Source organism: Stenella coeruleoalba (genome assembly GCF_951394435.1).
Source record: "Stenella coeruleoalba genome assembly, chromosome: 3".
NCBI lineage: Eukaryota > Metazoa > Chordata > Mammalia > Artiodactyla > Delphinidae > Stenella > Stenella coeruleoalba.
The window spans coordinates 124,163,229-124,177,721 of NC_137148.1; the positions used below are offsets into that span (position 1 = coordinate 124,163,229).

Below are 14,493 nucleotides of genomic sequence, written 5' to 3' on the forward strand. Positions count from 1 at the left end.
GAGGAACTACTCCAACTCCCTAGATCCCAAGTTAAGGTGGACTGTCCCATCTGTTGCTCCCCCAACCCTACAATTCAGCAAGAAATATCACGACATCAGAAGACTGCCCTAAAGTGTGAGAGAAAACCCATGAAAAGTGCTCTGTGAATAGGTGAGAAGAAGCTGATTATTCTCCCCAATCTTTGAGTCAACCCACAAGGAGCCTGGCTGCACTTCGAGTAAACACGCACATTTGAATCTCTGTGTGTTCTTCTGACAAACAGCAATAGGTATTTCTGGAATGATAAATCTGGAGCAATACTGACAGCAGTGTTCCAGGGCTACTTCCCTAGGTTCCCCACTTGACCTGCCTGACGGAGAGATCAAGAGTGAAGCAACAGTGGCTATCTAATTCACCTTTCCTTCCTGACCATCCATCTCCACTCTTACTGACTTGTGAGTGAGGAGATTGGTGGGGTAATACAGAGCACTCAGGGCAGATAAGAGGCAGAGATATTCCGTGTCTTGCCTGGGGGGTATTCAGTAGGTCAGGAGTGATGCCTCACAGATACCTTGCAATACATGTTCCCTCAGCAGGGGGCTTGGGACCGTTTGATCTGATGAACCCAGAAGTATGAGGAGGAAAGAAGGAAATACCTGCAGTTATAGATTTTACAGTAAGAAGGTATGTGGGGAAAAAAGAAATGTGAAAACTTTCCAAGCATGTGAGTTGGAAAGGAACAAGAGAATCAAGCAGGAAAAAAGAAGAGTTTGGAAATGTCAATTCAACTGGGGTCTAAACTCTTAGAACTTTTAAGAAAAATCACCATTTGCTAAAGTATCTCTTATACAAACTACCTGTTAAAGAAAGAATAAAACTTGATGAAAGTGCTGGGGAGAAAAAAATTTTTTTTTCCTCTACCCTTCTAAGTTCTTCTGGTTGGTCTAAGGATTAAATTGACATAAGAGACATTCACAGGAGAAAATCAAATTTAATTATTTAAATACGGCGAATCCAAACATGAGAAATCCCAAAGACAGGCAAAATGATACACGCACGCGCTTGCGTGCTAGGTTCCTCCCTGTCTACCACACCCAGTTTATATTATACTCTAGGTATCTCTGGTGATAGCTCCCTTCCTGGAACAGGTCCTCTATCTACATTCTTTAGGCAGTTAGGTCAAAGGTTCTTCCTGAGTCTTTTCTTTCTTAAAAACAATCAACCCAAAATAATCCTCATGCCAAAGAGATCCATTTAGGGGTGGCAAATTTTCCTTTCCTTCAAAAGCAAATCTATTAGAGGTCAAGTAAATGTTGTTCAGTAAATTTTCATTCTAATGAATACATAAAGAATAGACACCTGAGATATTAAATTATATTTATAATTTATTTACAAATTATAAAGGGTGTTATATTTATCACCCTTCCATTCCCCAAAATATTTATGGAGTCATTACCATGAACCTGACATGGTAACTATGGTATACTCTTATTTTCAAATATTAATTGTACATTTCATTAGAAAAAAAATTTTAAATGAGCATTTGGCTTTCCAGTTAAGCATAATTCTCACTGGCTTAGAAGTGGACAGGAATGGACCACCATCTGTCATCTACCCCAAAACGGAAGACTTAACTTGGGGATGGCGGCCCAGATCTATCCATCTACCTTGGAACCATTACATGGAAACAAATAAAATCGTAAATAAGGGTGCTATAGTCTTTTACGTTTGTTATAGTAGTTTAGCCTGTATCCTAACAAATACAGTGAACTTCAACCAACCTTCTGTACAGAGTTGCATTTCTTTGTATGTTAAGCACATGTATTATGTCAGTCTCAGTCTAATGATGGAGATGCTAACGGCTAGGAATGTGTGAGGCCTGGAATACTTGTGGCAGCCCCATTTTCCCAGTGCTGTGGCTGGAATGGCCCTTGTGGTTCTTACTATGATTGAAGGACACAATTCGGGAATGCAAAGTGGATCATATTGTCTGTTTTTCCAGTTATGCTCCAGACATAGGCCATGTGCAATTTTATGTGCTCTCCAAATTAATCTGTATTTTGGGGGTTCGGGGTGGAGATGTGTGAGGAGATCTGACTTACCCAGGTGTCATTTTCTAATAGGGATAAGGAAATCTTCTTAATCTTAATATTAGTGTTTTTCTGCCTGGCAAAACTAAAATTATGCTAGTAAACAAAGGATCACTTTGGCTCTTGAGAACAAGGGAAAAGGAGCCCCAGGGATGCAACAGGTAATTAGTAGCCAAAGGACTCTGAATCTTTAGCAGATAAAACTCTCCTCAGTTGGAGGGTGCAGGCAGTTTTCTTTTCGCATGTTAATTTAATTTCTAAAGTGCTTCTAAAGGCACTCAAAAAGTGGACACTAGTGCTAAACATATTTAAAGACCTTCTAACTTACTTCACCCTTCTCTATACTCTTTTTCTTGTAATCCATACTTGAATTCAGCCTCCATCTCCTGCCCCAGAAGACACAAGTCCCCAACATACTTTTTGCCTATTATCAGGTGTACATGTTTCATGGATGTTCATGAACAAACAGATTTCAGTTACACAAAATAAAATGTTACATTTCTTCACATTCAAGTTTTACCATAAATAATAACCGCATAATATAAGCAATGAAGAGCCAGTGGAAGACTTGAATAGGGCAACTACATCAGATTTGTGTCTCAGAAATAGCATTCTTGAAACTCCTAAATATTGAGAGAATGGATAGATTTCCCTAGAAGTCACAAAGAAGGCATATCACATTCATATATGAAAAGACTATATTAGAGAGGGCTCACTGACACGTCTTGAGCTGTGGCTGCTCTGGGAATTTTTGCTATTCAGTGTACCAAGGCTCTGCATTACCTTTTCAATTTTTATTTTAAATTTGCCAGAAAGTGATACGGGAAATTCCTTCACTTAAGAAGAAGGACAAAGAGCAACCCCATGAAATTATTGATAATAAAACTAACTTGGAAAAGTTAAAAAATGTATACAAATATGAATTTATACAACAACTAAGTGGAGAAGCTGGCATTAAAACTCAGTTCTACGGCCCCATCCATTAGCAGACAGGGTGCCTAAAGCCATACTGAGCTCACAGCCACCTCTAAACACACACCCTTGCCATGGCCCTGCCCACCAGAGGAACAAGACCCAGCTCTACCCACCAATGGGCAGGTACCAGTCCCTCTCACCAAGAAGCCTGCACAAGCCTCAGGACCAACCTCACCCACCAGAGGGCACAGACTAGAAGCAAGAGGAGCTATGATCCTACAGCCAGCAGAAAGTAAACCACAAACACAGAAAGGCAGACAAAATGAGAGGGCAGAGAAATATGTTCCAGAAGAAGGAACAAGTAAAAACCCACAAGAACAACTAAATGAAGTAGAGATAGGCAACCTACCTGAAAAAGACTTCAGAGTAATGATAGTAAAGATGATCCAAGATCTCAGAAAAAGAATGGAAGCACAGACTGAGAAGTTATAAGATATGCTTAACAAAGAGCTAGAAGATTTAAACAAAAAATAAATAGAGATGAACAATAACTGGATTGAAAAATACACTAGAAGGAATCAATAGCTGAGGCAGAAGAACAAATAAGTGAGCTGGAAGACAATGGCTGAACTCGCTGCCACAGAACAGAATAAAGAAAAAAGAATGACAAGAAATGAGGACAGTCTCAGAGACCCTCGGGGGCAACATTAAAAGCACCAACATTCGCATCATAGGGGTCCCAGAAGGAGGAGAGAGAGAGATAGGGCCTGAGAAAATATTGTAAGAGATTAAGGGCGAAAACTTCTCTAACATGAGAAAGGAAACACTCATTCAAGTCCAGGAAGCACAGAAAGTCCCACACAAGATAAACCCAAGGAGGAACACACTGAGACACACATTAATCAAACTGACAAAAATCAAAGACAAAGAAAAAGTATTAAAAGCAACAAGGGAAAAGCAACAAATAACATACAAGGGAATCCTCATAAGGTTATCAGCTGATTCTTTTAGCAGAAACTCTGCAGGACAGAAGGGAGTAGCATGATATATTTAAAGTGATGAAAGGGAAAAACCTACAACCAAGAGTACTCTACTCAGCAAGGCTCTCATTCAGATTCAACAGAGAAGTCAAAAGTATAACAAGCAAAAGCTAAGAAAATTCAGCACCACCACACCAGCTTTACAAGAAGTCTTAAAGGAACTTCTCTAGGCAGAAAAGAAAAAGCCACAACTAGAATCAAGAAAATTATGAATGGAAAAGCTCACCAGCAAAGGCAAACATAAAGTAAAGGTAGGAAATCATCCACACACAAATATGATATCAAAACCAGCAATCATGAGAAGAGAGTACATGAGTACATGAGAGTACATGATATAGGAAATGCACTGGAAATTAAGAGACCAGCAACTTAAAACAATCTTGTACATTATATAGACTGCTGTATCAAAACTTCAAGAGAACCACAAAACCAAAATTTGCAGCAGAAACACAAAAAAGAGAAAGCAATCCAGGGGACTTCTCTGGTGGTCCAGTGGTAAAGAATCTGCCTTCCAATGCACAGGATGTGAGTTCGATTTCTGGTCGGGGAACTAGGTTCCAACACGCCACGGGGCAGCTGTGCCCAGGCACCTCAACTAGAGAGCCTGTGGGCACCAAACTACAGAGCCCACGTGCTCTGGAGCCCATGTGCTGCAAATACAGAGCCCACGTGCTCTGCAGCCTGAACGCCACAACTAGAGAAGAAAAAAAACCCGCATGTCACAAGTAGACAGAAGCCCACATGCCACAAGATCTTGCATGCCTCAACAAAGATCCCATGTGCTGCAACTAAAATCTGACGTACCCAAAAAATATTAAAACTAACTAACTAACTAACTATGTATTTAAAAAAAGCAATCCAAACACAACACTAAAGATAGACATCAAATCACAAGACAAGAGAACAAAAGAGGAAGGGAAGATAAAAAGACCTTCAAAAACAAATCCAGGGGGTTTCCCTGGTGGTGCAGTGGGTAAGACTCTGTGCTCCCAGTGCAGGGCGCCTGGGTTTGATCCCTGGTCAGGGAACTAGATCCCGCAAGCATGCCGCAACTAAGAGTTCACATTGCTGCAACTAAGAGTCTGCATGCCGCGATTTAAGACTCTGGATGTCGCAACTAAGAAGGCCGCATGCTGCAACTAAACAAAAGATCCCATATGCCGCAAGAAAGATCCCGTGTGCTGCAACTAAGACCTGGCACAGACAAAATAAATAAATAAATCTTTTAAAAAATCCAAAACAATTAACAAAATGGCAAAGAACATACATATCGATAATTACCTTAAATGTAAATGGATTAAATGCTCCAACCAAAATACATAGACTGGCTGAATGGATACAAAAACAAGACTCTTATATATGCTGACTACAAGAGACCCATCTCAGATCTAGGGACACATACAGACTGAAAAGGAGGGGATGGAAAAAGGCATTCCATGGAAATGGAAATCAAAAGAAAGCTGGAGTAGCAATACTCATATCAGAGAAAATAGATTTTAAAATAAAGAATGTTACAAGAGACAAAGAAGGACACTACATAATGATCAAGGGATCAATCCAAAAAGAAGATATAACAATTGTAAATATATATGAACCCAACATAGGAGCACCTCAATATATAAGGCAAATGCTAACAGCCATAAAAGGAAAAATTGACAGTAGCACAATAATAGTGGGGGACTTTAACACCCCACTTTCATCAATGGACAGATCATCCAGACAGAAGATCAATAAAGTAAAACAGGCCTTAAATGACACATTAGATCAGATGGACTTAATTGATATTTATAGAGCATTCCATCTGAAAGCAAGAGAATACACTTTCTTCTGAAGTGCACATGGAATATTCTCCAGGATAGATCACATCTTGGGCCACAAATCAAGCCTTGGTAAATTCAAGAAACTGAAATCATATGAAGCATCTTTTCCAACCACAACGCTATGAAAATAGAAATAAATTACAGGAAAAAAGAAACTGTAAAAAACACAAACACATAGAGGTTAAACAATATGCTACTAAACAACCAATGGATCATGGAAGATATCAAAAAATATCTAGCGATAAATGACAACAGAAACACAACAGTCCAAAAGCTGTGGGATGCAGCAAAAACAGTTCTAAGAGAGAAGTTTATAGTGATACAAGCTTACCTCAGGAAACAAGCAATATCTCTAATAAACAACCTAACCTTACACCTAAAGCAACGAGAGAAAGAAGAACAAACAAATCCCAAAGTTAAGTAAAAGGAAAGAAATACAGATCAGAGCAGAAATCTAAAAAAAAAGAAACAGAGGAGAACAACAGAAAAGATCAATGAAGCTAAAAGCTGGTTCTTTGAGAAGATAAACAAAATTGATAAACCCTTAGCCAGACTAATCAAGAAAAAAAGGGAGAGGACTCAAACCAATAAAATTAGAAATGACAAAGGAGAAGTTACAACTGACCCCACAGATATACAAAGGATCATAAGAAACTACTACAAACAACTACATGCCAATAACATGGACAACCTAGAAGAAATGGACAAATTCTTAGATACAACCTTCCAAGACTGCACCAGTAAGAAACAGAAAATATGAACAGAGCAATCACAAGTAATGAAATTTAAACAGTGATTTAAAAACTTCCAACAAACAGAAGTCCAGGACCAGATGGCTTCACAGGCAAATTCTATCAAATATTTAGAGAAGAGCTAACACCTACCCTTCTGAAACTCTTCCAAAAGTTGGAGAGGAAGGAACACTCCCAAGCTCATTCTATGAGGCCACCATCACCCTGATAATAAAACCAGACAAAGATACCACAAAAAAAGAAAATTACAGGCCAATATCACTGATGAACATAGACACAAAAATCCTCAACCAAATTTAGCAAACTGAATCCAACAACACATTAAAAGGATCATACGCCATGATCAAGTGGAATTTATCCCAGGGATGAAAGAATTTTTCTATATCTGAAAATCAACCAGTGTGATACACCACATTACCAAGTTGAAGAATAAAAACAATATGATCGTCTCAATAGATACAGAAAACGCTTTTGATAAAATTTAACATCCAGTTATGATAAAAACTCTCCAGAAAGTGGGAATATAGGGAACTTACCTCAACATAATAAAGGCCATATGTGACAAACTGACAGCTAACATCATTCTCAATGGTGAAAAGTTGAAAGCATCCTGCCTAATATCAGGAAAAAGGCAAGGATGTCTCTTGCTGCCACTTTTATTCAACACAGTTTTGGAAGTCCTAGCCATGGCAATCAGAGAAGAAAAAGAAATAAAAGGAATCCAAATTGGAAAAGAAGAAGTAAAACTGTCACTGTTTGCAGATGAAATGATACTATACCTAGAAAATCCTAATGATGCTACCACAAAACTACTAGAGCTCATCAGTAAATCTGGTCATGTTGTGTGATACAAAATTAATACTCAGAAATCTCTTACATTCCTATACACTAACAATGAAAAGATTAGAAAGAGAAATTTAGGAAGCAGTCTCCTTTACCATCTCATCAAAAAGAATAAAATACCTAGGAATAAACCTACCTAAGGAGACAAAAGATCTGTATTCTGAAAACTATAAGATGCTGATGAAAGAAATCAAAGATGACACAAAAAGACAGAAAGATATACCATGTTCTTGAATTGTAACAATCAATATTGTCAAAATGACTGTACTACCCAAGGCAATCTACAGATTCAGTGCAATCCCTCTCAAATTACCAATGGCATTTTTCACAGAACTAGAACAAAAAATCTTAAAATTTGTATGGAGACACAAAAGACCCTGAATAGCCAAAGCAATCCTGAGAAAGAAAAACAGAAGTGGAGGAATCACACTCCCTGACTTCAGACTATACTATTAAGCTACAGTAATCAAAACAGTATGGTAGTGGCACAAAAACAGAAATATAGATCAATGCAACAGAATAGAAAGCCCAGAAATAAACCCACACACCTACAGTCAATTAATCTACTACAAAGGAGGCAAGAATATACAATGGGGAAAAGACAGTCTCTTTAATAAGTGGTTCTGGGAAAACTGGCAGCTACGTGTAAAAGAATGAAATTAGAACATTCTCTAACACCACACACAAAAATAAACTCAAAATGGATTAAGGACCTAATTATAAAGGCTGGACACTATAAAACTCTTAAAGGAAAACACAGGCAGAACACTCTTTGACATAAATCTCAGCAATATATTTTTTGATCCACCTCCTCAAGTAATGCAAATAAAAACATAAACAAGGGCAACCTAATTAAATTAAAAAGCTTCTGCAGAGCAAAGGAAACCATAAATAAAATGAAAAGACAACCCACCGAATAGGAGAAAATATTTGCAAATGAAGGTCAATACCCCCACAAAGAAACAATAAAAAAATGGGCATATCTAAGCAGACATTTCTCCAAGGAAGACATACAAATGGCCAAAAAGCACATGAAAAGATGCTCAACATCACTAATTATCAGAGAAACGCAAATCAAATCTACAATGAGGTAACACCTCACACCATTCAGAATGTCCATCATGAAAAGGTCTACAAAAAATAAAGCTAGAGGGCTTCCCTGGTGGCGCAGTGGTTGAGAGTCTGCCTGCCAATGCAGGGGATGCGGGTTCGTGCCCCGGTGCGGCAGGATCCCGCATGCTGCAGAGCGGCTGGGCCCGTGAGCCATGGCCGCTGAGCCTGCGCATCCGGAGCCTGTGCTCCGCAACGGGAGAGGCCACAGCAGTGAGAGGCCCGCGTAACACAGGAAAAATAAATAAATAAATAAAAAATAAATGCTAGAGAGGGTGTGGAGAAGAGAGAACCCTCCTAACCGTTGGTGGGAATGTAAACTGGTACAAGCACTATGGAGAACAAATAGAGGTTCCTTAAAAAACTAAAACTAGAACTACCAAATGATCCAGCAATCCCACTCCTGGGCACATATCTAGCGAAAACCATTATTCGAAAAGATACGTGCACCCCAATGTTCACTGCAGCACAATTTGCAACAGCCAAGACATGGAAGCAACCTAAATGTCCATTGATGGAGGAATGGATAAAGAAGATGTGGTACATATATACAATGGAATATTACTCAGCCATAAAACAGAACAAAATAATGCCATTTGCAGCAAACAGAATGAAATAATGCCATTTGCAGCAACAGGGATGGACCTAAAGATTATCATATTAAGTGAAGTAAGTGAGACGAAGACAAATATCACATAATATCACTCATAAGTGGAATCCAATTTTAAAAAAAGATACAAATGAACTTCTTTACAAAACAGAAACAGACTCACAGACTTCAAAACAAACATCATTACCAAAGGGGAAATGTAGGGGGAGGGATAAATCAGGATCTTGGGATTAACATATACACACTACTATATATAAGATGGATACCCAACAGGGACCTACTATATAACATGGTGAACACTACTCAATATTCTGTGACAACCTATGTGAGAAAAGAATCTGAAAAAGAATGAATATATGTATATGTATAACTGACTTTGCTGTACACTTGAAACTAACACAAAATTGTAAATCAACTATAATCAAATAAAATTTTAAAAAATTCAGTTCTGCCTTTCTGAGAAAAATAAAGCTTATCTTCATCCCAATAAATTCCCCTAGCTTCTTCATCTATGTCCAAGGAAGGCATTTATAAATAGAAAACTGACAATTCCAAAATGTATTTGATACAGAGGAACAGTTAAATAATACCACAAGGAAGCTAACAGGCAAATGCAGAACGTGGTATGTTCTATGAAAAAAACTGATCCAATTTAAACAAGTCAAGGACACAGAGAAAGAAGAGGAAGACAAGTAGGCTGCTCCGAATTAAGAGTTGTAAGAGAAATAACCACCAGTGTCAAGAGTGGACCTTCTTTGGATTCTTACTCAAACTCTAAAAAAACAGCATGTTTGAGACAACAGGGCAATTTGATTATAAACATTTATCATTTTAGATGATACAAAAGAATTATTGTTAATGTTAAGTGTATGAATCTCAGTAGGATTATTGAAGAAAATGTTCCTGTGTATAAGAGGTGCCGGCTGAAGTTGTAGGAATGAAATGACTATGCCTGAAGCACTTTATAATGCTTGAGGATTTTTCTAAAAAATTGAATAGGTAAAAATTGAAAAGGTAAAAATTTCTAAAAAATTGAATAGGTAAAAATTGAATGTGCCAATCTTGATAATTACTGAATCTATATGATAGGTATATATGAGTTCATTATGTTATTTTCTACATTTTTGTGTATGTTTGACCTTTTGTAATAAAAAATACTAATGTAAAAAAAGACTATATTATAAAGATGTTACTTTTACCAAATTTATGTGACTCCAATAAAAATTCCAGTAGAATTATGTCTTAGTGGACTAGACAGTGTATCTAAAATATATCCATGATGATACGCTCTCAAGAATATCCAAGAACACAGTTTAAAAAAAATGGATGGATTTCTTTGTTCCCTCCTTCTGTACGTATTAGTGAATACTAATCAAGTGATTTTAAAAAAAACAAAAACAACACCCTGCAATGCATTGCAGTTACAAGGTCAAAATTAGGTAAAGATAGGGTCTTCTCCTTCATAGAGCATGCAATCTCATTATCTAGGGGGTAGTATCGTGGAGAGATTAGGAGTACTGACTGTGGAGAGAAGGAGCTAGAGGGCAAAATCAAAGACGCTGCCAAGAAAGGCATAGGGTATCACACAAGACTGGTCTAAGAAGACTATGGATAGTAAATTAAAGGGAACATTCATTCTCTAAGATGAAAGAAAACTTAGAGAAAGTAATGGAACGTGGGCTTTGGAGTTAAAGGTACCTGTGTTTGAATCTCATCTCTGTCCATTTGTAGCTTTGTTAGTAGCTAGTTAGCTTCAGCAAATGACTTTACTCCCCTCAGCCTCATTTTCTTTTCCCCTTACACAAGTTTCAGAGTGATATAAACCTCATGGGATTATTGTGAGGAATAAATATGATGAGAAATGTAAACCACATAGCCAGGTACTGGCAAAAAGAAAGGAATGGATGAATGTGTAAATCCCTAGGTAAGTTGATATGGAGAGAAGGATAGAAGTAGAAAGATAGATAATAAAATTTCCAGAATTACAAGGCAAAGGGGAAAAAAGTGAAGCTAGTTCATCCTGAGGTTTCCCTACACAATAAAGAAGAGGTGAAGTTTACTACTCAAAGTAATGTAGCAGAGGTGTGGTCAAACAGTTGAAAAAATTGGATTAAAAATGGAAATTATATGGAGATGGCTGGCATAGGTAGCAACCTGACATTAAATAATAAGAGACCTCCTTAGGAGTCTAGAGGGCCTAGGTCAGTAGTGATGATAGCAGGACTGTAGACCCCATTGTATGGAAGTTGTTCCATCCTTGCTCCACAGCCAAGGTCTGGAGCAGGAAAATAGCATGCTGAATTTATCCCGGCTTGGAAGAAAGAGGGAAGAACCAAGAACAGGCTGTCAAGAGAGCATGCTCATGCCAAGGGGCTAAATATAAATGTCAGTCTATGGGACTCAGACTGAGAAGGGAAGACAAGCAGCAAAAGGAGTACTAACTACAGGAGAGTTTAAAGTGTGTGAGATAGAAATTTTCCAGATTATGGCAAAATTTCAGGCTTGCCTGCGTTAAGGTGGAGGGGAGGGAAACACATGGAGACTTCAGAAGACTTAGGTATTGCAAAGATTATTAGTCGTGGTGCTGGAGTTTCCCTGGCTGATGTCAGAAATCATGTCCTACAAAGATCAAACAGATAACCCTTCTGAGAAGCAGGATGGGCTAAATGACCTCTGGAGGCAGAGACCAGGAAAATGAATCAGCCTTGAATTTGGTGAGTGTATACCAGATTATCTGGAATAAGGTAGGTAATTAACCTGCTTTGCAAATGTCATCTTGTTCTCATGATCCACAATCAGAAACCACAAGTACAGAACCTCCAGGTCTGTCCCTGCCTGCTGGAGCATGAAACATCAGAGGAGGTGGTTTAAGAGAGGGGTCAAACTAGGAAACAGCTATTAGCGCAATATCTTGCCAATCAACTGGTCACCCAACTGAGCAAGGAGCCTGCCTCCTCTGCTCAACATGCCCCTGGGCCACAGACTCATGGAACAGCAACTTTGCTCAAGGCTAGCTGTGACCTCAGGGTGACTACAGTGGGCTCACATTTTGCAGCAAGCTCATTCAGGTAAACATCTCTTCACCTCCTTATTCTAAGTCAGTGATGGTATCTCTTTGGCTTTCTTCTCTGTCACTAGGTTTCCCAGTATGTTTGTTTTCCTCCAGCACCCTCCTTTTGTTTCCTCTGCACAGCTAATATGGTTCTCTCTCATTTCTCTATGTGTCCACCAGCTGCAATTTGGAGAAGAGACAGAATGAGCAGAGTAGGGCATGGGAAGTTGAGTAAATGACTTGGAATGTATCTTCTCTCTAGGCCAAATAGTTCCATTCTTACAAAAGAAGAGTTTGGCTAAAGAAACTGGTAATTTAATACAGTTAAACTCTACTTACATTAATATCAGTTGATATTCTCAGTATCCTGTGATGTTCATGCTTTTTCTGAGGCTCATACTTCTAAGAAATGTTGAAGCTAGAATTTGAACTTACCAGTGTCATCAAAATCATGTGTACTATATATGAATCATAAAAATGATAAAAATCAATTATCCTGATTTGTGTATCAGGAAAGGTATACATAATTTTTATGACCCCAGACCAACAATTCCATTTTCAATCTATTCTTTGTATTTGAGCACATGTAACTGTCCTGGAAGAAGAAACTTACTTAGGAAATGGAGGACTTGAATGTGGGAGAAACTGGTCTATCCCAGGAGATCAAACAATGTGTATTATAAAGTGACACATCCCTGATTGTGCAGCATAGTCCTCAGTTCACACCTATTTTCTCAGAATTCTTATGAATTCTTAGTGTCCATATTCACTAACATGAGTGTCTCAGTTTAGATGATATATTGTAGGATGAACCTATTTATACGTAACATGCCGGGGTCAGCCCTGGTGAGAGCCCTGAGGCTAATTCCTCTTCCAAGCCAAAACAGTGAGGGTACAATGGCTGTTGGCAGGGGAAAAAAAAAGTTATTTTAATGGTTTTCTTTCCCTCTTTAGAGCAGAAGAGCCTTCTTAGGTCTGAATCCCTAGAGACCAGGCCAGTTTGGAATCACCATGGCCAAGTTCATGGGAACGGCACCAATTCAGAGTAGTGGGTTCTCTCACGTTTGGAAAGCCAGTTATGCAAGAGATTACGAATAAACTATCTTGAGCATTTTCACAGGCCTCACCAAAGCAGGACGTTAGATGAGATCAAATGGCTGCCTTTCCCTGCATGACCATATTTTTCCTGGTATCCTCCACTTTGGCACAGATTGTTTTTTCAGGTAAGCATATGTCTTTTACTTGCAGGAGAGAAAAAGAGTCATTTGTGACTGGATGGGTAAAGTTTTGCTGAAACATAGGCCTTTGGGCTTGATAATACAAATGGGGTATCAATTGGGTATCACTATTGGAAAGGGATTGCTATTGGATAGCAATTTAAAATTATTTTGAACATGACAAATGAAACAAAATAAACCAAAATGAACAAAAGTTTAGGTTCAAAGATATGTCACTGCCTCCATACCCTTTTCCTTCCACTGCAGTCCCACCCTCATCTTTTATGTAACCAGTCTTATTTTAGGTACCTATTGGCATCCTGCTTTTCCCAATTCAGAATGTTCTGAAAAGCAGTACATATCAGTTCACAGGGATTTCCTCATTCTTTTATACAACAGCATAAGACTTTTTTGGATGGATGTACCAAAGTTTATTCAACCAGTCTTAGGTGTACGGGCATTAGTTTGTGTCCAATATTTTGCAATTAAAAACCATGCTGCAATAAATAATCTTATGCATATGTATTTTTCTATCGTTGGGAGTTTATCTTCAGGGTAGATTCCTTGAATTGTGATTGAATGTGAATGCAAAGTAGTTTTGTTCAACGTTGACAAATTTCACTTCATAAAAGTTGTGCCAACTTGCATTCTCACCAGTAATAGATGGTATTTCAACATAGTTTTCATTAGCATTTTTCTTATCATACTGCATTTGAATATCCTTCACAAATTTAAGGGTCATTTCCATATCTTCGGGGTTTTGTGTGTGTGTATGAATTGTAGGTCCATGTATATAACTCATTCAGCAATTGGGATTTTTTTCCCCTCAATTTTAAAGTATTCTTTATGTATCAGGTATATTAGCCCTTTATCTATGATATGTGTTGCAAATATTTTTTCCAGTTTATCAGATATCTTTTTTAGTTTATGTTTATATTTTGTCATGAAAAAGTTATTTTTATTTGGATGTAATAAAATGTATCAGTCCTTTCTGTTACTGCCCAGAGATTAATGAGTCATTATCAGAAAGTCTTTCGTATATTAAGATTAAAGAGCAACTCAGT

General features: G+C 38.1%; 1 protein-coding gene across 12 annotated transcripts in view; it reads right to left on the reverse strand.

Moving 5' to 3' along the window:
* The window catches only part of LOC307183679 (uncharacterized protein), a 53,932-nt gene that overhangs the window by 16,808 nt on the left and 22,631 nt on the right, over window positions 1-14,493 (reverse strand). Inside the window, exon 1 of one of the 12 annotated variants that reach the window (XM_079916534.1) lies at window positions 6,730-6,803. The exons of the other annotated variants lie outside the window; for them this stretch is intronic. Coding sequence (XP_079772660.1) covers window positions 6,730-6,781 — 52 coding nt within the window. The 5' untranslated portion in view covers window positions 6,782-6,803. Of the gene's footprint in view, window positions 1-6,729; window positions 6,804-14,493 lie in introns of those variants that run through there. 12 annotated transcript variants of the gene reach the window in all.